Source organism: Setaria viridis, chromosome 3 (assembly GCF_005286985.2).
Source record: "Setaria viridis chromosome 3, Setaria_viridis_v4.0, whole genome shotgun sequence".
NCBI lineage: Eukaryota > Viridiplantae > Streptophyta > Magnoliopsida > Poales > Poaceae > Setaria > Setaria viridis.
Genome location: NC_048265.2, coordinates 95,216 through 114,967, shown reverse-complemented (window position 1 = coordinate 114,967; position 19,752 = coordinate 95,216). Strand labels below are relative to the sequence as shown.

Sequence of the window (19,752 nt, the reverse complement as noted above, 5' to 3'; positions counted from 1 at the left end):
AACCGCCACCATGCCCATACATGCAGCTAGCTCAAGGCCAAAATGAATTCATATTGTCAGGTAGATTTAACAACTTAATACATCATATATCTGCTGCCAACGTAATGTTGTGTGTCTGTGTGGGTCTAATTTTAGCATGGCAATATACACCACCAAAAGCAAAACAAACCAAACACAACAAAGCTTATCACTTTATGCAACAAAACAAAGATATCATCATCCACGGGATTAGCACCAAGTTAACAGCAGCTGCTTGCAGCGGCGTCAGCTTCCGGAGGTTTCTGTTTGAAAATGTTCTTCTTGGCCCCCGACGAAGCATCAGCCAGGAGGCTTGGCGTGTCCAATATCTGCAAACGTGCATACAAATCACCTCAATACTCATACAACTCATCTCTTGAATGGCACAAAAGAATCTGCTAGATCAAAACTATGCACCTTCCTCTCGCTACTAAGTACTGTACTAGCCTGCACCAGGATCAAAAGTTGGCAGGTAGCACTAAAGGGCATACTGTTTTCTGTCTAAAACTAAGGCTAAAGAGACATTGCAAATAAGCAATGAGCCCACTAGAAGAACGTAACAAGAACATGCCCTGGTACTTCAATCAGACAAATTTGCAGTTCGGAATAAAGCATACTTGATATGGGAAATCCAAATATCATGGCCCGATACATACCTTTAGGACGAGTTCCTCAAAGCACTGTTCTACATTTACTTTGGTTTTCGCACTGCATTCTAGAAATAAACATCCGTATTCCCTAGCAAATTCAATTCCCTCCTTTTTTGTGACAGCCCTCTCACTTTCCTGCCAAAATGAGAACATCAAATTAGCTATAGCGCAGTAATAAACTGTATAAAGATGAAAGGGGGTACCAAAAACCAAACCTAAGCAGCATAGCAGCGTAACTGCATGTATGAACAGTGTTGGCAAGATATAAAATCGGTTTTAAGAAGTACCTTGTCTACTTTGTTTCCAACAAGCATCTTTATACAATCCTGGTTGGTTGAATATAGGTCAATTTCCTTTGCCCATATATCAGAAAGATTGGTAAACGTTTCTCGTCGAGTGACATCATACACTGCAAATTTGATGAGACGTTAATTATCATGAGCCTCCATGCAAGAATTCAATGGAAACTGACAAGATCCGTGCAGATGAAGAAAAGGGTAAATGTGCGCCACCTCAGATACCAATGCACATGCATCAATATGAGCAGCAAATGCTTTCCCTACTTGGGTAGTATGCAAAACTGGAAATAGAAATTCTGCACTTTCTTAACTAAAGAAATTCCCCCGTTAACAATTCAAGCTTCAAAAACACATTACAAGTCCTTACATAGAGTGCATCTAGCAGAAACTTTGAATCAAAATTAACTGAAGATTGAGTTCAAACTCAAATTTCATTGAAAGACATTCCAGACTCCACTCAGTGACATGACAGTAATTTGATCCGATGTATGGGTGTATGGCAAAAGGGACAGAAGAAAAAAGCAAAACACAGTAAAGACTCCATAAACAATGCAAACAAAAGTACAGATTCACTGATCAAGGGTTACGAATAATACCCATAATGATTCCCTGTGCCCCTCTGTAGTATGAGCTGGTCAAGGTCCTAAATCTCTCCTGTCCAGCTGCATAAGAGGCAGTCGGTCACAGAATAACATAAGCGATATATTCAAAGAATGTACGGCTATGGGTAAACTCAGAATAAGAATGACGCTGTGAAATGGATTAGCTCTTTGAAAGAAGAGCATAGATTTAAGAAATAATAGACTCAAATGATTATTTCATCCTAATATCTACATTAATTAACTCAGACGATGGAGTATGGTATACCACAAATGAAAGCTTCATCAGAAGATAAAAATTGGCTTAGATTTCTAATTTCGAGTTTTAAGTACATTTCAATCCTCAGGGTTCGTTAGACATGCTGAGCAATTTAGGCATTTATGTGGTGAAACAAATTGGAAACAGGTGAATTGATGGACATGCTAATGCTAATTTGTGGTCAGCATTTAAGTTGTACTAGTAAATAAGAGAAATTTACATTTCCTACAGCACTGGGCACGAATATTGATTACTCTCCTTTTCACTATAGTAGGTAATAACACAAGGGGTCTAGATTTCGTACCGCACTGAGCACAGATATCGCTAACATTTCAGCAAGCAAGGAAGTGGTTTGAATGACCAGCAGACAAGTGTTTAAGGCCTGGCCTGGCCTAAAATTTTGCCACTCTAAAATCCGAGCAACAGATCGGTTACCTGTGTCCCAGATGGCAAGCTTGAGTTTCTTGCCACCAATGTTAACCATCTTCACCTTGAAGTCAACACCTGAAGGGGACGAGTAGCGGAATATTATTATATATATATATATATATATATATATATATATATAAGAGAGGTTGAGGTTGGCGAGGTGATCAGATCGGTCGGGGGATGGAACCGGAGTCGAAGAGGTCACCTATGGTGGGGGAGAGGTCCTCGAAGGAGTCGGCGGTGAAGCGGAGGAGTAGGCTGCTCTTGCCGACGCCGGAGTCGCCGATGAGCAGCAGCTTGAAGAGGTAGTCGAACTCGGGCTGCTGACTCAGGCTGGACGACGACGAGGAGGAGGAATCCATGAGGGTCGGATCGGATGGGATGGGATGGGATGGGATCGGGGCGGCGAGACGAGATCTAGTCTAGGGTTTGATCTGCTTCCGGTTGCGGGCAACGCAAGACAGGGGGGGGGGGGGGGGGGGGGGGGGGGGGGGGGAGGAGGAGGAGGAGAGGGCCCACCACCACGCACGCGAGAGAGAAGGAAGAAGAAACATACTAGAATACGGGTGGGCTGGGCCGGGTTGGGCCCCTCCTGGCCGCCTGGGTGATTTTGGCAAAACAGAACAAGAATCGATTTTTCTTTTGCTCAAGGATCAAAGGGTTATTTCTCAACATAACAACACAATAATAATAATAATAATAATAATAATAATAATAATAATAATAATAATAATAATATACTCTCTCCGTTCCAGATGGTAAATTGTTTTACCTTTTTTTTAAGTTCATAGATAGATTTACATTTACAGTAATATCTACGAACCTAACAATCTTCTTCACCTTCAGGAAAAAGAATGAATTACTACAGCGCCACGCGATCTCACCGCTTTGTTTTTAGATCTGACGGCGGGTTGTGAATTCAGTTTACTATTTTTCTACCCCACTGCACTTGCACCGGTCCCAAAGTTCATCCAGCAGCTGAGAGTATGACTGCTGAAATTGCCGTCATGCTACCAGCAATGCAAAGCAAATCCATGAACGAAACCAGATGTTTACGTTACATCGCACTCTTCCGAGATTTCTGCTACATTAAACCAGCTGTAACTACATTGCCCCACTCTAGGCTCTAACCAAATGATGACAATCACATTAGGAGTCCATGCCACGGTGCAAGACCAGGGATGACAAAGGAATGCTCCTGGATTGATGAGGCTATTCACCCAGTAGCTGCACCACTAGATGATCCTGTGCAAAGTGACTCATGTTGTCAGCTGGGGACCTGCCTTCAAGTTCCGAGTTCTCAGCAGCACTGGAAAGAGGGGAAGCCGCGTCATGTGGATCCTCCGGAGACTCCACTAAAAAGCAAGCTACACAACTCACCTGCAAAATGACAAAATCAACTGTTTATCCAGGCCTGTTATCAAGTACCAACACACAAACCACGCAAAAATTGGCAATCATGAAACCTCAAGTAAGTGACGGTGAGCATACTCTGGATCAGGTCCTGCGCTCATCAACTGCGGGCACTGAAGGAAATGAACCACCAGTTGTTGATGTGGAAGTATTACCGGTATTGGAGATGCAGTCCAAAGAGTCTTGCTCAGACCTGGGCTCAAGATCAAATGGGTGCTCAATAGATATATCATGGGACGACAGCATGCCACAGGAATCAGGACCATCAGCAAGAGAAAAGGACAGGTCGTTTAGCTCCAAGTACTGTTCGGTTCCTCGTGCTTCCGGCATAGGGTGAATCAAATGTTCACATGAGTCACAATGGTTAGAGTTGTTAACCACGGGCTGAGATGCAACCTCATCCACCCCACAAAATATTGTTTCAGTATCATCCAACGATACTCCATCCTCATTACCATAGCCAGCAGTTGAATCTGGCTGCATCGGAACCGGAAATAAAAAAAGTAAAGTTACTGGAGCTAACTTGAAGGACAGAAGACACAAACAGAAAGTAGCCAGTCGTCAAAGAAATTACCAGCAAACCATCTTCAGCAGCAGTACATAGAAGATTCGTTGAGGAACATCTGATGATCTCCGTTAGCAGCTCTATATGTATGCAATCGATAGGAATATTGGAAGGTCTGTCAGGATGAACACGATTGACAGCACGTTCGTTGTTACTTTCTGACAAGAGACCCATAGAAACCTTCCCATCATAACTCACAGCTAGGTGTTGACCAGCAGAGTTCAACCCACCATGACTTGATTCAGGTGCCCGAGGGGCCACAGAAGGTGCAAATGGTGAACACTCCACGTTGCTGGCATCATTCCAGTCCTCTTCGTTGAATGGAGCACCATACTGTGCCCCAATCTTGGGGCCTGGACCACTTTTCTGAAAGATTTTGCATAGAACGCAGGCATCCTGCAAGAAGAAAGTGAAAAAGGAATTATACAGTAAACCAAGCCACTTGTGACTCCAATTCAGCAAGGATAAAATATCAAAATAATGCAACTATTCTGGCACATGTTTGTGCCATTCTGTTCTCTAATTAATTTGCAAACTCGTTCAGTTATGCAGGCTGGCAAATGATTCAGAGCTATGAACTTCGCTCAACCAAAATACTCAATAAACCCGCAACATGGCCATAGGAGCTTTCCATTCGAGCCAGCAGGAGGGGCCTTGATCCATCAATTGAGGGAGAAAAAATCAATTTTTTTTTTGCAAATATCTAGATCACCTTAGTTTCATCAGTTTTGTTCAGTTTCCAAACTTCTCTGTAAGAACTACATACAGCAAAATGAGAGCAATCTGCCTAAACAAGGGTAGTTTTTAACCATATTATGCAAAAGGATCCATTTCATAAGGTTGATAATGAAAATGCCACAGACACATGAAAAAGGCTTCATACCAGTTTAACACCAGAAGCAGCGAGTTCCTCATCCTCCAGCCTATATTCATACATTACCCAGTCAGTTCTATCACCTCGTGGTGGCTTGCCAAGATGAAACACCAAAGTTCTCTTCATTCCAACAGTCCTAGAATTATAAAACACCGGCCTATCCTTCCCAGTAGCTTTCCAATATCCAACTCCAGTTGACCGGTTAGTTCTTAACCCACTAGAATATTTCCTATCACGTGGGCAAAAGAAGTACCACACTAGATCATTACTCTCCAAGGAAGCTTTCTCTACAAGAAGCAACACAAATGACGATAAGCCATCATGACAGTTTAAGGACCCATCATCTGAAAGTAAGATATCTACAGCCAAATGCAAATGCGAGTGAAGCAAACAATACAGCAATGCACGTGATGGTATCAGTCCTTTTGTTATGCAGAAATATGTGAAACTGTTCTGGTAAAATACCTGGAAGATCCCAAGGGGCAAACTTGTATAGATCAATCTCTGTAATAGCATTGCAGCGTAAGTGTTTTCCCAACAACTTCCTCTTTAAATAGTAGACGGTGAGTTCTACATCAGTTGGATGAAACCGAAATCCAGGAGGAAGCGATGTCTTTGCCATAGGGAGAATAGTGCAGTTCTCTTTTAGTAGTAAGATAGATAATAATAAGATGCAAAATTGGAAATAAAGAAGGAAAAGCTCTGGTTGAAGCAGCAACGTAGTGAAAGCTGGAATGTCCAGTACAACAAAGATTGGCGGTATTAAGTCCAATGTCGAAATATTGTGGGGTGCCAGAAGCGTCTGTAGCATCCACACCAGAGAAAGGGGCAATCCTTTTCTATGATATCAAAAGACATCTGAAAGTCCTGGATGAAAGAGTGCATGCCTGTGTTAGGAACATGATTGGAAAGAAAACTGCATGTCTTATATGAAAAAATGAGCACCAAGTGGCACTACTGGAATATCTTAAGTGAAATGTAGTGTAGGAGTGTGTGTGCAGTCTCTTCTAAGATCACAGCAGTAAAAGCAGGCATCGATTGGAGCGGATTGGAATGGGGATGTGATGGCGCAAAACAAAACAGGCTCGCCCATCTGCAGTGCAGATGCAGGCATGAACAGTGATCCGTTGGCAAGCAAACTTAGTCCGTCCTGGAAGGAACAGTGCGTTGGACTAATGCTGTGGAATGATTGGGGGGACGTTCTGAGCACCACTGCGATGCAATGCAGATGCAATGCAATGGAACGGAATGAACCCTAGATAGACAACAAGGGGCAGGCAGCTGGATAATGTCAGAGGTATTGGAGGAGAGATCCAGGTCCTAGGCAAAGGAAAAGGAAGAGGAATGGGGGCGGAGAGAGGAGACTTACGAGGGGGAGGCGTCAGCGGTGGGGCTAGGAGCGCTGCCGCTGAAGCCGCCGTGGCGAGAGCTGCGACGGGTTGCAATGGATTGCGGCGCGGCGACCAACCGCAGTGGAGGAGTGGAGAGGAGAGAAACCAAGGCCGGCGCAAGGCTGCTGGACATCGATGAGGAATGCCTGCCACTGCACTGCACTGCACGGCGCTGCTCTGCCGCCGCCCGCCCCCCTTGTTCTTCCTCCCCGCCGCCCCTCTGCAATCCCCGCAATCAATTGGCAAAATTGGCTACCGGACACTCTGGCCCGTTAGCCTCATACGGAGCCCGTTTTCTGCCCCAACCTAGCCCGGGCCGGTAGGTCGTGCCGGACGTGGGCCGCCATCCAGCCACGGCCTGACACGATTTTTAGAGGCTGACCTGAGAGGGCCCGTTAACTTCCCAAAATTTACACTCACATCTCCAACTTTATCCGGTTATTATCCTCGCCTATCTCACCAGTCACCATCCCACCCACACGAATGCCTCCCCAGCTCCCTTGCCATCTTTTCGATCTCCCCTTCCCCTCCGGCCTCCGCCTCCCCTCTAGGCACCACGACGGCCGCCTTCCTCGCCTTCCCTCTAGGCTCCAAGCTCCACCTCCCCTCCGATGACGGCAAGCTTGGTTGTGGCTATAGCAAGGGGCGAGTGGGCAAGCAGCGTCGGGCGCCGACGCGCAGGGAGTAGGCCAGGGCTCAGGAGGGCCCGCCATGCCTCGAGCTGGCCTGTAGCCTTTCGAGCCCGTGCTTGGGCTGCTGGCTCAGCTCGTGGGTTAGCACGGCATAGCAGTACCACCGTGCCCGGCCAAGCACGGTAGAACCGGGCCCGTCCTTTGCCGAGCCCGGATCGAGCCGCCTGAATGGCCATCTATACTACCTGTTGCTTCTCATGCTCCACTTCATTTAAAAAAGGTTGACTGAAAGTAGGTCTACAAATGGCTTTACCAAAACACACTCTTCAATGGTGGTAATTTGCCACAGTATGCCACATCCATTATTATATTCAATCTTAATAAAATGCTACTAAAACTTACTATTCTACCCTCACCTGCAGTCCTACACACCGATTCAACTGCCTACCGCCGTGAGGACTGCACGTGTCGGAACGCGGTCAAAAAATAGCATGAACGCGCATGCAGGCTAAACCTGAGCTAGAAAGCATGATCGATCGCCCGCCCGCTTCGATCGATACCTGCTGCTATTCTTAGTGTCCGTGTAGGCGACTTAACCCCGGCCCCACCCTGATGCATGGATCTATTTTATGATCATCTACCTGTACTGTTATCAATTGTTGTTTCAGATCCTTAGCTTCTTCACCAACGACGACGACGGTATAGTATGGCTTCCTTCGCCGAGGCCCCCGCCGGTGACGCCGGCAGCGGCGAGAAGATCTTCCGCACCAAGTGCGCGCAGTGCCACACGGTGGAGCGAGGCGGCGCGCACAAGCAGGGCCCCAACCTGCACGGCCTCTTCGGCCGCCAGTCCGGCACCACCCTCGGCTACGCCTACTCCACGGCGAACAAGAACATGGCCGTCGTCTGGGGAGAAGGCACCCTCTACGACTACCTGCTCAACCCCAAGAAGTACATCCCGGGCACCAAGATGGTCTTCCCGGGGCTCAAGAAGCCCAAGGAGCGCACCGACCTTATCGCCTACCTCAAGGAATCCACGGCTTAATTTGAGCACTGATCTCATCGCCTACCTCAAGGAATCCACGGCTAAATTTGATTGTTAAATTGTAGATCTTGGTACAATTTTCACGTAAAATTTATTTTTATCCAAATCAATATGTAAAATGTAAAAGTTATGAATTTTTGAATTTTCGAGTTCATACACGAGCCTGCGCGAATAATCCTTAAGATTATCCCGCCGGCTCTGAATAATTAATTAATTATCCCTGCAGGCTGTTGTTGAGCGCCAATACAAATAATTTTGAAGGGTGGCTCTTGATAGAACGAGAGCATATAATAGGTTATTTGTGTCAGCTCCATAGTACCAATAACTTATTCGTGCCATGGCTTGCACGAATGAGTCGATAAGAATGATTTCTCTAGTAGGATAGATCACCTTTGATTTGCATTACAATATCGTATGTCTACGATGAATGACTTAGATCAATAAGTCATGTGCGAACATGGTTGTCGGCGTCACAGGAACGGGTTTCCCTTAGTCGCGGGCACACGAACCACGATGACGATGCTGTCCCAGGAGCTCGGAGGCCTTGAGGGCGTCGTTATAGAAAGACCCCAGGAGGCAAGTAGGCTGCCTTCGCTACAAAGGAAGAGCTCTAGTGGTTGGCAAGATAAAATGCATTATCCTGACATATGGGAGGATAAGCAACTGTCCTACTTGCTACTTTATCCTGACATATGGATACCAGCCCCTAATATTGAAAAAGCAAGCCTACAGCAGCACCCCTATGGGGGCCAAGATTTCTCTTGTATGGGATGGCATCAGCAAGATAGACCAAATACGTATCCACATGTAGAAATAAGACTAGCAATGGTAACTTTTTTATCTTGTTAGAAAAAAAAAGGTGGGCTCTCTTGAGATGATATAAGGAGAGCCCTCAGCTAAGAGAAGGGGAGGCATTGGGCTCCAAGTAAGGATATCTTCTACTTCTTTCTCCTTGTAACTTCCAATTACAACATCAACAAGAATATACATATAAGTAGGAGGTACCGTATTGTATCGTGAAAGGAAGAAAACGGTCCCTATCAAAGAAAAAAATAAAACAAGAAGGAAGAAAATTACAAATTAAAGCTCAAGACAAACTGGAGAGAGATATCGATAGAGGACTACTGTATGAAAGGAGTTAAAATTCGGTCTCTATCTTATAGTGCCCCAGCCCTAGTGTTTTTTTAGCTCTTTTGCCGAGTACATTCTATTAGCCGCCAAAAAAACACTCCGCAAACACCTGGTTTCTGGAAGTTCTTTTTTTATGAAAATTCTAGTAGCTCCTTGCTGAACTCTAAGCTCTAAACCCTAAATCCTAACCCTAAATCTAAACCCTAAACCCTAAAAACTTAACCCTAACCCTAAACCCGAAACCCTAAACACTAAAACCCAAAACCCGAAACTGAAACCCCTAACCCTAACCCGAAACCCTAAACCCCCAACCCTGAACCTCTTAGACCCTGGAAGCATCCTAGAAGCATAAGTTAAGAAACCCTAAAAGCATAAGTTAAGAACCCCCAAGATTGTCTAAAAGCATGTTAGCTTCAGCTTTGCTGAAGTCCTACCGTACGGTAGGAATTGATGAGAAGGAGCCCTCTCCAACTAACTCACCTGTGCCCGCAAGCAAGCTAGTACTCATCAATCCATGCCTAATGTCTAAATAGGGAAAGAGAGGGAAAGAGTGAGAAGGTGGGTACTTAGGGTCAAATTTACCCGTGTGCTAAACCTAGTTCTATCACCCAAAAAACACACAATATACGTGCTTATTTTAGGTTAAATAAAAGGACATAACAATGAATGCATATACCACCAAATTAATAGATAGTAGATAAAATAAGGTTATATACTTATATAGCAAATTTCATCCACGTGCTTATTTTAGGGCTACATAAAAGGACATAACAATGAATGTATATACCAGATTAATAGATAGTAGATAAAATAAGGTACTTATTTGCAAAATTCATCCACAAAACTGAATATGTTTCATTACATTACAAACTTATATTGAGTATTTAATAACATCAGAAGCATGTTAAAAAAATGTTTTTGATGCAATAGATCATTAGTTCAACAAGCCGTGCAAATTTGCATGATGAGTATGGCAACCATGGAAATAAAATATTGATACCGTTGGACAAAATATTAGGGTTTAGGGTAGTTCTACACGATACATCCATCACAATATAGCTTGCAAAGGCAAAAGAACCAACAAATGACAAAACTCTTAAAAAGTATAAATATTCAAATTTGAGGAAAGTACGTGTAAAAGGTGTAAAAGGGGCGTACCGTTATTGCCTTTGAATTATCAATACTTTCTGTTGATATGAGAAACAAGGTTCATCCATAATAGAATAGTGATCTTTTTTGAAACTATAGTATATCATGTTGGATCAGCTTCACACAAGAGATCTATCACCGTTTTAGTATTATTCGCTGCAGAAAGTAGGAGCATCAATTCAGTAAAGAAAGTAACTAAACGTAGTGCAATCAGATACATACATACCATCTACTCATAATAGGCAACTTCAAAACAAATAGATAGGAAATAGCATTACAAAGATGAAGAAAAAAAATAGATATAGTGTCAGGACATAGTGTCAGGACTACTTCCTGTGCGACCATAATCCATTTTACAAAGAAATGTTTCTTGATGTACACATTATTAGACTTTCTTGATGTACACATTACTACATCGAGGCAAGTTTAGCAGGACAATCATTATGATACCCAGAACCTGGTAGTCCTTTGATCTGCAACAACTGCTATACCAAGTTGAGGATCTGAATTGTCTGGAGGAACCATTTTCACATGAAGAGATAGATTCTGTAATCAGTTCTATGCCAAATGACAAAGCTCCTGGTCCAGATGGATTTAATACAAATTTCATAAAGAGGTGTTGGCCAATCATCAGGCAAGACTTTTATGCTCTCTGTGACAATTTTCATTCTGGAAATATCTCTTTACGAAGTATAAATGGCTCATTTATCACTTTAATAGCTAAAGTTGAGGGAGCAGCACAAGTATCTGACTATAGACCTATCTCCCTTTTGAATACATCTATGAAGCTCCTGACTAAACTTCTAGCCAATAGACTGCAAACTGTGATCCAGTCACTCATACATGCAAATCAATATGACTTTATCAAGACGAGAACAATACAAGATTGTCTTGCCTGGGCATTTGAATACCTCCATTTATGTCACAAATCCAGAAAGGAGATAGTCATCCTCAAGCTTGATTTTGAAAAAGCTTTTGATAAAATTGAGCATCAAACTATGTTGTCAATCATGAAACAGAAGGGCTTTGGAGACAATGGATTCACTGGATGGAACAATTTTTTGCCTCCGGTACATCTTCTATACTTTTGAATGGCGTCCCTTGGAAAAGATTTACCTGCAAGAGAGGAGTTCGACAAGGGGATTGTGGCGGATCCACTTCGGGTTAGCTGGATTAAACAGGGTTAAGCCGCCTAACATGCGACACTCCTGCCTAAACCAAGTTAACACAAAGTGCCGTCGGATTACATCCGATTAACCACTTGAACAGGATCGAGTTAGCAACCTCACACGAAGGTGAGTGGTTCCAGAGAATACAACGAGTCCACTGAGTTAGGCAAGTTTACCCATTAGTTCGGCCATAGAAACCAACATCAGAGTTTTACAGGATTCAAAAGAAACAATAGATGTAAACACTAGCGGAAGCAATCGTCGTGGTCGTATGTCCTGGTGAGGCCAACCGGGACATCACTGATTCCTCTCCTCGCCGTCCGAGGAGGGATCCCACTCGACCGTCCAGCCCGGCGGAAGCTGGGGCGGCCAAGCGCCAGCAAGAGAGGGGTCGGGAGCAACAGCTTCACCTGAAAAACAGGAGCCACAACAAGGCTGAGCTACTAAGCTCAACAAGACTTAACCGATAGGAGTAAAACTACTCCTCCTTCTAGACATGCAGGGCTTTATGGCTGAGGGGTTTGGTTGCCAAAAGCACTAAGTAAAACCTTACTTTTAAGTTTTAGCTCCGGTTCTAAGTTCATTTAGCCGGTCTAGGTTTTGCAACCTATTCTAAGCAATCATAGAACCAAACAAGATGTGTAGATAAGTCAACAAACATGTCATCATCAGATTCCTCATTTACTCAAGGTGACATAGCGATCAAGCAATCTCAAACTGTGAGAGGCAGACGAATCGATTCGAGTTCTTTAACCATGCATGGTGAACCTAGCCTCACGACATCCGCACACCCGGAGGTCGCTTCCTGTGTCGGCCTTCCCCATCAATCCCCTAACCCGTGTCGGGCCCATTTCCTTTGGTGCAAGGTTCCACAGACCCGACCTCTGCCGTCCCGTGACCACGCTTGCCACCACGTGCGACAACCAGCAGGGGAAACTCCATTCCAAGAACAATGGGGCGACCGCTCACGTCTAGGTTCAATCCGGTACTAGGCTTCCTCATCCCATACTAAGTATGAGGCTAGTACTTTCAAACACTTGATCACGAACATCACCGCTGTCGGGCCTTAGCAAGCTTTCATAGACAGACGGGGCAACCATCCGACCACCAAAGAGTTACCAAAACCCTGCCCCGTCCATCGTCCTTATAATTATAACAGGAAGGTAGACATCCAACTCCTACAACTCGCGAGTGACATGAAATCACTCGACTTTTACCGTTTCCTAGTTAAGCAATGCAACTACTCGGTCCAACAGCTAGTGCTCAGATCATGGGAACAACTAAGTCATGCATCTAGGGTTTCAAACAACTCCTATACTTAAATGCACAAGCATGTTACAGAAGGCATGCGCAAGTTTGGTAAAACACGCAGGGTTTTCATGCAACCGGGGCTTGCCTTCGAGCAAAGAGGAAGGAAACTGCTCGACTTCGGGGGCGACTTCGACTTCAGCGGGCAGGAGCTCAGCTACAGCTTCGTCTTCTGGCGCCGGGTGTAGCTCGTAGAAGCCGTCGGCGAGGTGTAGCTCTACACGAATGCAATGCAAAAGTTAGCATAGGCGGTTATTTCAACCACAACACTGGCTCGCCTGAGCCTAGAAACTCGCGACAAAGAGCAGGAGGGTAGGGAGGTTCAAGAGAGCTGGCGATGATCAAGAGGCAAGGGTCGGAAAGGAACTTATGATCTGATCCTTGAACTAGAGGATGTGTATACTAGGGTTTCTCGTACGCAAGCGCTGGAGGGTTCCTAACTTTTACACATACACCCTCGGGTTGAAGAAAAAGATCACAGCCGATCCCTCAGGCGAGGCAGATAAGGGTCGGCGGAACAGATACGGTCGGGCGAGACGGAACCGGGGTCGGGCGAAGCGGACTGGGGGTCGGCAACTTACCTTCTTCCTGAAAGGAAAGCTTGGGGTCGGGAAGAGGCAGACTTGGGTGGAGGGACCAAAGCTTTGAACAACGGCTAAGACCGGCAATGCTCCGGCGGCGGCGATGCTTCTTGCAGATCACAAGTAAGCTTTTACGCAGCACGGAGGAGCAAGTGGCTGGGTGACTTGGAGAAAACTGAGGGAGAATCTGAGAGAAGAGTTCCTCAAGAACTTGGTGTGTGGCGCTAGGAGCTTGAGCAGGGAGCGAGGAAATGGCTGAAGGCAACAATGGCGGAGGGAACTCCGGCGACTGGTGCATCCCTTTTATAGCTGCTGGAATGGAGAAAGGAAGCGGCGCGGGAGAGAGAGAGAGAGGAGCGGCGCGAAGGCCGGGGAGAAGCAATGGAGTGCTCTGCCGTGGCGGCGATTGAGCGAAGAGGGCGGTGGTGCAGGACTCCGGGGGTGACGCCAGCGGTCATTGGGTTCTGTCGTCAGGGCGGCGCAGGAGCGGTTATGCCGGTGGTTGGGATTTGACGGAGGCGGGCGTCGCCGTGCGGAAGATTTGATGGAAGTGACCGGTTTAACGGCGCTAGAATCGAGGGCGCACAGGTGAGAAGACAGGCAGCCGCGGGCGCGCGGGCGAGCGCGGAGCAACAGATTGTCGGGCGGCTTCTGACAGGGCGGGGAAAGGAGCTGTCGCTGCCGTGGTCGGGGTTGGCGATGGAGGAATCGTCGTGTAGCGGAGACCAGGCGGCGCGACTGTGGTCGAAGTGACGGAAAAGACGGGCGACATCGGGCTCTGGGGCCGGGATCTGGCGGCGTGATGATGGGCGCGGGAGGCGAGGCTCTGCAGAAAGGTTGCAGAGGGGCTTCCGCTGCCATTAGGGAAGGGGGCGCGAGAAACCACTCGGTCGCTAGCCAGAGACAAAACTGAGCGGTGGCGTCGGAGAAGACGAGCCACGCGGCAGGGAGACTCTGAAGCGGGCATGCAACTCGAGTGCGCCTGTCGCGGAGGATCTGGGGGAAAAGATCTCGCGGGTCCACCGGGCGGATAGAACGGACGTTTGAGGAAGACTTAGAAGGATCCGATGGTAGGCTGAAATCGCCGGGGTCGGGATCGGAGCGAAGCGGGGAGGGGTCGGGTTTTAGGGGTCGGGATCGGGCTGAAGGCTGAGCACTCAGGCGCGGTAAAACCAGATAGATGACTATAATCAAGGGCTCCGATTAAGATTAACTCGGAAGATTAGGGGTCGGTCGTCACAGCCTACCCCTCTTAAAAAGAATCTCGTCCCGAGATTCAGGCATCAAAAGCGAGGTGCCGTTTTTACCTCCTTGACGAGATAGAAAACCGGGGAAGCGCTTGTTCAGATACTCGTCCGTTTCCCATGTCGCTTCATTTTCGGTGTGGTTTCTCCAGAGGATCCTGTACATCTTTATTACTTGGCGTCGGATGTGCCTTTCCTTCTGGTCAAGAACTCGATCTGGGTACTCGGCGTAGGTCAGGTCGGGCTCTACCTGAAGCTGTTCTTGCTCTAAGATGTCTGCTGGAACTCGGACACATTTCTTCAGTTGAGACACGTGGAAAACATCATGTATGGCCGATAGCTGCTCTGGGAGTTGGATCCTGTAAGCGACGGGTCCACATATCTCCACAATCTCATAAGGGCCAATGTAACGGGGAGCTAACTTGCCTTTTACTCCAAACCGTTGTACTCCTTTGGTCGGGGAGACTCGAAGGTACACATGATCACCAAGGTCGAACTGCAGGGGTCTTCTCCGTCGGTCGGAGTAACTCTTCTGTCGAGATTGGGCAGCCTTGAAATTAGCTTGAATTACCTTTACTTGCTCTTCGGCTTCTGCCACCAAGTCAGGGCCATAGACCTGTCTTTCTCCTGGTTGGGACCAGTTCAGGGGTGTCCGGCATCTCCAGCCATACAGGGCTTCGAACGGTGCCATCTTCAAACTGGCCTGGTAGCTGTTATTGTAGGAGAATTCTGCTAAGGGCAGACACTTGTCCGAATTCTTGTCATAGTGGATAACACAAGCTCTTAACATGTCTTCGAGGATCTGATTGATTCTCTCGGTTTGGCCATCGGTTTGAGGATGATATGTTGAGCTTCGGATGAGCTTGGTGCCCATAGATGCTTGTAGTTGCTCCCAAAAGCGTGCCACAAACTGAACTCCTCGATCAGAGATGATGGTCTTGGGTACACCGTGTAGGGAAACTGTGCGGTCGAGGTACAACTCTGCATACTGCCTGACTGTGTAGGTGGTGCGAACAGGAAGGAAATGTGCGGTCTTGGTCAAACGGTCCACTATAACCCAGATGGAATCATATCGTTGTGATGTAAGGGGCAGTCCAACTATGAAATCCATGCTGATGTCTTCCCATTTCTAAGAGGGAATAGGTAGCAGTTGCAGGGTACCTGCTACCTTTAAATGACTGGCCTTGACGCGTTGGCAGGTGTCACATTCTGAAACATACCGGGCAATTTCTGGCTTCATTCCACTCCACCAGAAGGTTTGATGGAGATCATGGTACATCTTAGTGCTGCCAGGATGGATTGAGAACTTGGAGAGATGAGCTTCATCTAGGATTTGCTTCCTCAGCTCGGGATCGGCTGGTACTACTAGTCGGTTTCCATAATGCACTCCTCCAGTTTTGTCCTGCCGGAATTGCTTATATCCCTCCTCCTTTACTGGGATCTGCCGATATGCACGCATGCTAGCTTCTTAATGTTGTACGTGACTCCAATTATCTTGTACTCCGAATTTATAGGTTTGGTCAAAATCCGGTGTCAACACAGGCCCCCCAGTTTCGGAGTATGAATACTTCATGTTCTGAAACTAATTATAGAAGTCTGATACTTGTCTTCAGAGCTAATGACGTCTGATTGCCATATTCAAAGCCACATCGACTCCTCTTGAAATATAAAGAACTCCATCGGCCTGATGCCTTGATCCCACCCTGAGCCGATAAATTCACCGGCAGTAGAAATAGATTAGTCTGTTGACACCAAAACTTGGTGCAGTAACCAGCAAGCTTTTGTTGTCAACACAGGCCCCCCAGCTTCGGAGTATGAATATTTCATGCTTCGAAATTAATATCCGATACTATAAGCAGCCGATACTATTTTTCTTGGACCAATCAGCCGATGCAGTTTTAACTTCATCGGACTAAAATATAGCAAAAATCCCATTAGCCGAAAACAAATCCGTCAGCTGAAAATATGGCCAGCCGACATTATTAATTCCGTCGGCTGAAAGGAATCGGCTATTGTATGGCCAGCAAGATAATTCCATCGGCCACTCTTCCTTTTCTTTCTTTTCCCAATCGGCTGAACCAATTTTCCATCGGCCGATGCCACGCTTTATTTTTCTTAATATCCAACTGGCTGACGCTAATCGGCCGATGCCTCTCTCCGTTTTTTTCTTTTAATTCCAACAGGCTGACGCTAATCGGCCGATGCCTCTTTTTTTTTTAATTCCAACAGGCGGACGCTAATCGGCCGATGCCTCTCTCTGTTTTTTTTAATTCCAACTGACTGATGCTAATCGGCCGATGCCTTTCTGGCTGTTGTATATTTCTTAATCAGCCGATACAACTCCAATCGGCCGATCCCATTTTCCATCAGCTGATGCAATTTTCTTTATTTGCCAAGCAGTCAATCGGCTGATACTATTTTTTTTATTGGCCATTGGCTCGGAGACCGATATGTATATATTTGGCCGATATTATTTTGAACCAAGCCGTTGATACCATTTCGCTTGAACCAGCAGCCGATATTTTTTCCCATACATAGCTCATCAACCGGCTTTTGTCAATTGTTTAAGCAGCCAATATTTTTTCCCATACATAGCTCATCAACCGATGCTTGCTCAATCGGCTTCTCAACCAGACGATGCTTCTGTCTATTGGCTTCTTTGCCATAAATCGGTCGATTCTATTTTGCCATAAATCAGCCGAAACTACTTTGCAACAAATCAGCCGATGCTACTTTGCCATAAATCGGCCGATTCTATTTTATTGGCCAAGCAATCAATAAGCCGATGCAACTCCTCTCTTTTTTATTATTCCAATTGGCCGATGCATTTTTAACCCCATCGGACTTGCCATCGGCTATCCTTTGCGTCAATCGAGATGAAGAGATATTTTTATTTCACCATGCAAAAGGACCAGCCGATACTATTTTTATTTCAATCAGCCGATGCTACTTTACCATAAATCGGCCGATGCTACTTTACCATAAATCGGCCGGTAATACTTTGGTAAATCGGCCGGTAATACTTTGGAATCAGCCGATGCTACTTTGCCGTAAATCGGCCGATGCTATTTTGCTAAGCAATCAGCCGATGGTATTTTTATTTCAATCGGCCGAAAATATTCCATCCGCTGACCAAAATTCTTCATCGGCTGACCAAAATTGGTTGATAGTCCATGATCGGCTGAAAAGCCATGGACGTGTGCATCAGCTGAATAACAACATGATTAGGTTCCCATGATTAAAATATCCATCAGCTAAACTAAAAGATTCCACCGGCTGAATTAACAGAAAAATTCCTCCAGCTGAATTTAAAACAAATCTCATCAGCTGGCCAACTGATTCTTGCTTTCTTTGTACTAGTCGATAATGAAGAAAAAAAAAACTCCATTGGCTACTATGTGCCCAGCCGATTTGATTGCAAACAATAATATATTATGTTTTGAAATTCTTCTCCTTGCGCGATCATGACCTTTTGAACTCTTCCAGTGTACTGTACTAATGACGCCCAAAATCAATGTAACGTCACTCTCTATGTTGTCTGGCACCATGCTCAGAGTTGGCCGATAGAGAGAGGAACAGATCGGCCGGAGATTGGATTCGATTGGCTATCGGTTGCCTCAGCCGATGGCGCGTAGAGGCGTGGAGCCAAGGGAGCAATCGGCAGCGCTAGCCGATGAGCGAACAACGCCCAGGCCAATTCTGATCAGCCGCACAGATGCGAAACAGGGGAACCATGCTAAGTCGATCGGATGCCTCAACCTAGGATATATACGTATATTGACATGGCCCTTCAACCACGTAGATAAGTAGAGCCCTGGAATTATACGCATGCTTATCTTGGAAAATAAACTTGATTATCAATCGCCATTAAAATGTCAATCGTGTCCCACCGAGCGTGCCAAAATGTGTTGACGCAAAATCCTGGCGGTGGTGGACCCTGCATCAGCACATGAGGACCTGGGAGATCTGCTTAACTCCAGTGCAGAATCCAAATCGGCGCGCGTGGTGTGCGCGGGCGTGCCAGTCAGTTTGACCATTCAACTGACAAGGTGGAGATAATTCTCTTGAAGTTCGATGGACTCGGCCGATCGGGCCGATTTAATATAATTTACAATAACCATCAGCCATACGGCCGATAGGAAACACGATGTTGTTGAGTTGTTGCTCCACCATAGCTAGAGCCACAAGCCGATGAGATCTAAACTAACGTCACCACCAATATCTCTAGGTGAAACCACAGCGATGCGCCCGGTAGTTGCAGTCTAGAAATATTTAGCAGGACGTTAATCTGAACCCCGCCAGCTGATGAATCCAATCACAACGGAACTTACTCCCAACAGCACTCGAAGGGGTAACCAAGATTAAGATGCAACAGGCTATTAAATGATCTATCATCTATGATGAACCGATCTAAAGCTAATTAAAGCAAACTGAACGGCAAGACGATAGAACAGATAAATATCAGCCGATGCAAGCTTAATCAAGGCGGGATAACTGGTGAATACCGTAGATCGAGACAGAAGCGATGCGCCGTAAGTCAAAGATCCAAGATACTCGATAACTGGTAGATGAAACTAGACGAAACCACAGCGATGCGCCCGGTGGTTAAAGCCTAGAACACCTGGTGACGGAACTTGCAGCTCGCCGGAGATCGAGGTCGATGCAGCCCAGCTTGCTAGAAGGAACTCGTCGAGAATCTACATTACTCCTACTCCTAGGGCAATGGCGTGAAGCCGAAAGGTAAATAAAAGATAAATGTGTTGTATATTGATCGTGTGATGATTCTTTACAATGGCCACGTCCCTTTATATTTATAGGGCGGACGTTACATAATTGGCAACAACCACGCACAAGGCAAGTCACGTACACAATCTTTTCTAATAAAAAACTCTATCTCTAACTAACCCAACTCTATCTCTAAAATATTTTATTCTATGAAACAACCTCCCGTACATGCACAGATCGGCGGCATGCATAATTATTCTAGAAGCCTCCC

General features: G+C 45.9%; 3 protein-coding genes across 4 annotated transcripts; 1 reads left to right on the top strand and 2 right to left on the bottom strand.

Annotated features, from left to right (window-relative positions):
* Window positions 1–27: 27 nt before the first annotated feature.
* On the bottom strand, window positions 28–2,719 carry LOC117848462 (ras-related protein RABC1). The gene is made up of 6 exons (XM_034729884.2): window positions 2,460–2,719; window positions 2,261–2,329; window positions 1,564–1,629; window positions 956–1,077; window positions 675–803; window positions 28–347 (listed from the first exon to the last, which is right to left on the bottom strand). Exons 1-6 carry the CDS (start codon window positions 2,614–2,616, stop codon window positions 240–242), a joined length of 651 nt encoding a protein of 216 aa, XP_034585775.1. The 5' UTR covers window positions 2,617–2,719; the 3' UTR covers window positions 28–239.
* A 501-nt stretch (window positions 2,720–3,220) lies between these two features.
* LOC117846820 (uncharacterized) lies at window positions 3,221–6,740 on the bottom strand. Of its 2 annotated transcripts, none has more exons than XM_034727913.2 (6): window positions 6,476–6,740; window positions 5,572–5,973; window positions 5,116–5,393; window positions 4,242–4,628; window positions 3,721–4,144; window positions 3,221–3,634 (listed from the first exon to the last, which is right to left on the bottom strand). In XM_034727913.2, exons 2-5 carry the CDS (start codon window positions 5,915–5,917, stop codon window positions 3,752–3,754), a joined length of 1,404 nt encoding a protein of 467 aa, XP_034583804.1. In that variant the 5' UTR covers window positions 5,918–5,973; window positions 6,476–6,740; the 3' UTR covers window positions 3,221–3,634; window positions 3,721–3,751. The 2 variants fall into 2 exon arrangements, with proteins under 2 accessions (XP_034583804.1, XP_034583803.1); XM_034727912.2 differs by having other exon boundaries at window positions 3,746–4,144; window positions 6,476–6,739.
* A 1,086-nt stretch (window positions 6,741–7,826) lies between these two features.
* Window positions 7,827–8,323, top strand: LOC117851030 (cytochrome c). The gene has a single exon (XM_034732930.2). It carries the CDS (start codon window positions 7,836–7,838, stop codon window positions 8,172–8,174), a length of 339 nt encoding a protein of 112 aa, XP_034588821.1. The 5' UTR covers window positions 7,827–7,835; the 3' UTR covers window positions 8,175–8,323.
* Window positions 8,324–19,752: the final 11,429 nt, after the last annotated feature.

What these genes read in the sequence shown, in the direction of transcription:
- LOC117848462 (XM_034729884.2), bottom strand. Translation starts at nt 2,616, where the DNA reads ATGGATTCCTCCTCCTCGTCGTCGTCCAGCCTGAGTCAGCAGCCCGAG. An exon ending in GGCACAGGGAATCATTATGG is followed by an intron (nt 1,078 to 1,563) that starts GTATTATTCGTA and finishes TCAAATTTGCAG; the next exon opens with TGTATGATGTCACTCGACGA. An exon ending in TTGAGGAACTCGTCCTAAAG is followed by an intron (nt 348 to 674) that starts GTATGTATCGGG and finishes GCACGTTTGCAG; the next exon opens with ATATTGGACACGCCAAGCCT.
- LOC117846820 (XM_034727913.2), bottom strand. Translation starts at nt 5,917, where the DNA reads ATGCTACAGACGCTTCTGGCACCCCACAATATTTCGACATTGGACTTA. An exon ending in TGCCCCTTGGGATCTTCCAG is followed by an intron (nt 5,394 to 5,571) that starts GTATTTTACCAG and finishes TGCTTCTTGTAG; the next exon opens with AGAAAGCTTCCTTGGAGAGT. An exon ending in CTGCTGAAGATGGTTTGCTG is followed by an intron (nt 4,145 to 4,241) that starts GTAATTTCTTTG and finishes GTTCCGATGCAG; the next exon opens with CCAGATTCAACTGCTGGCTA.
- LOC117851030 (XM_034732930.2), top strand. Translation starts at nt 7,836, where the DNA reads ATGGCTTCCTTCGCCGAGGCCCCCGCCGGTGACGCCGGCAGCGGCGAG.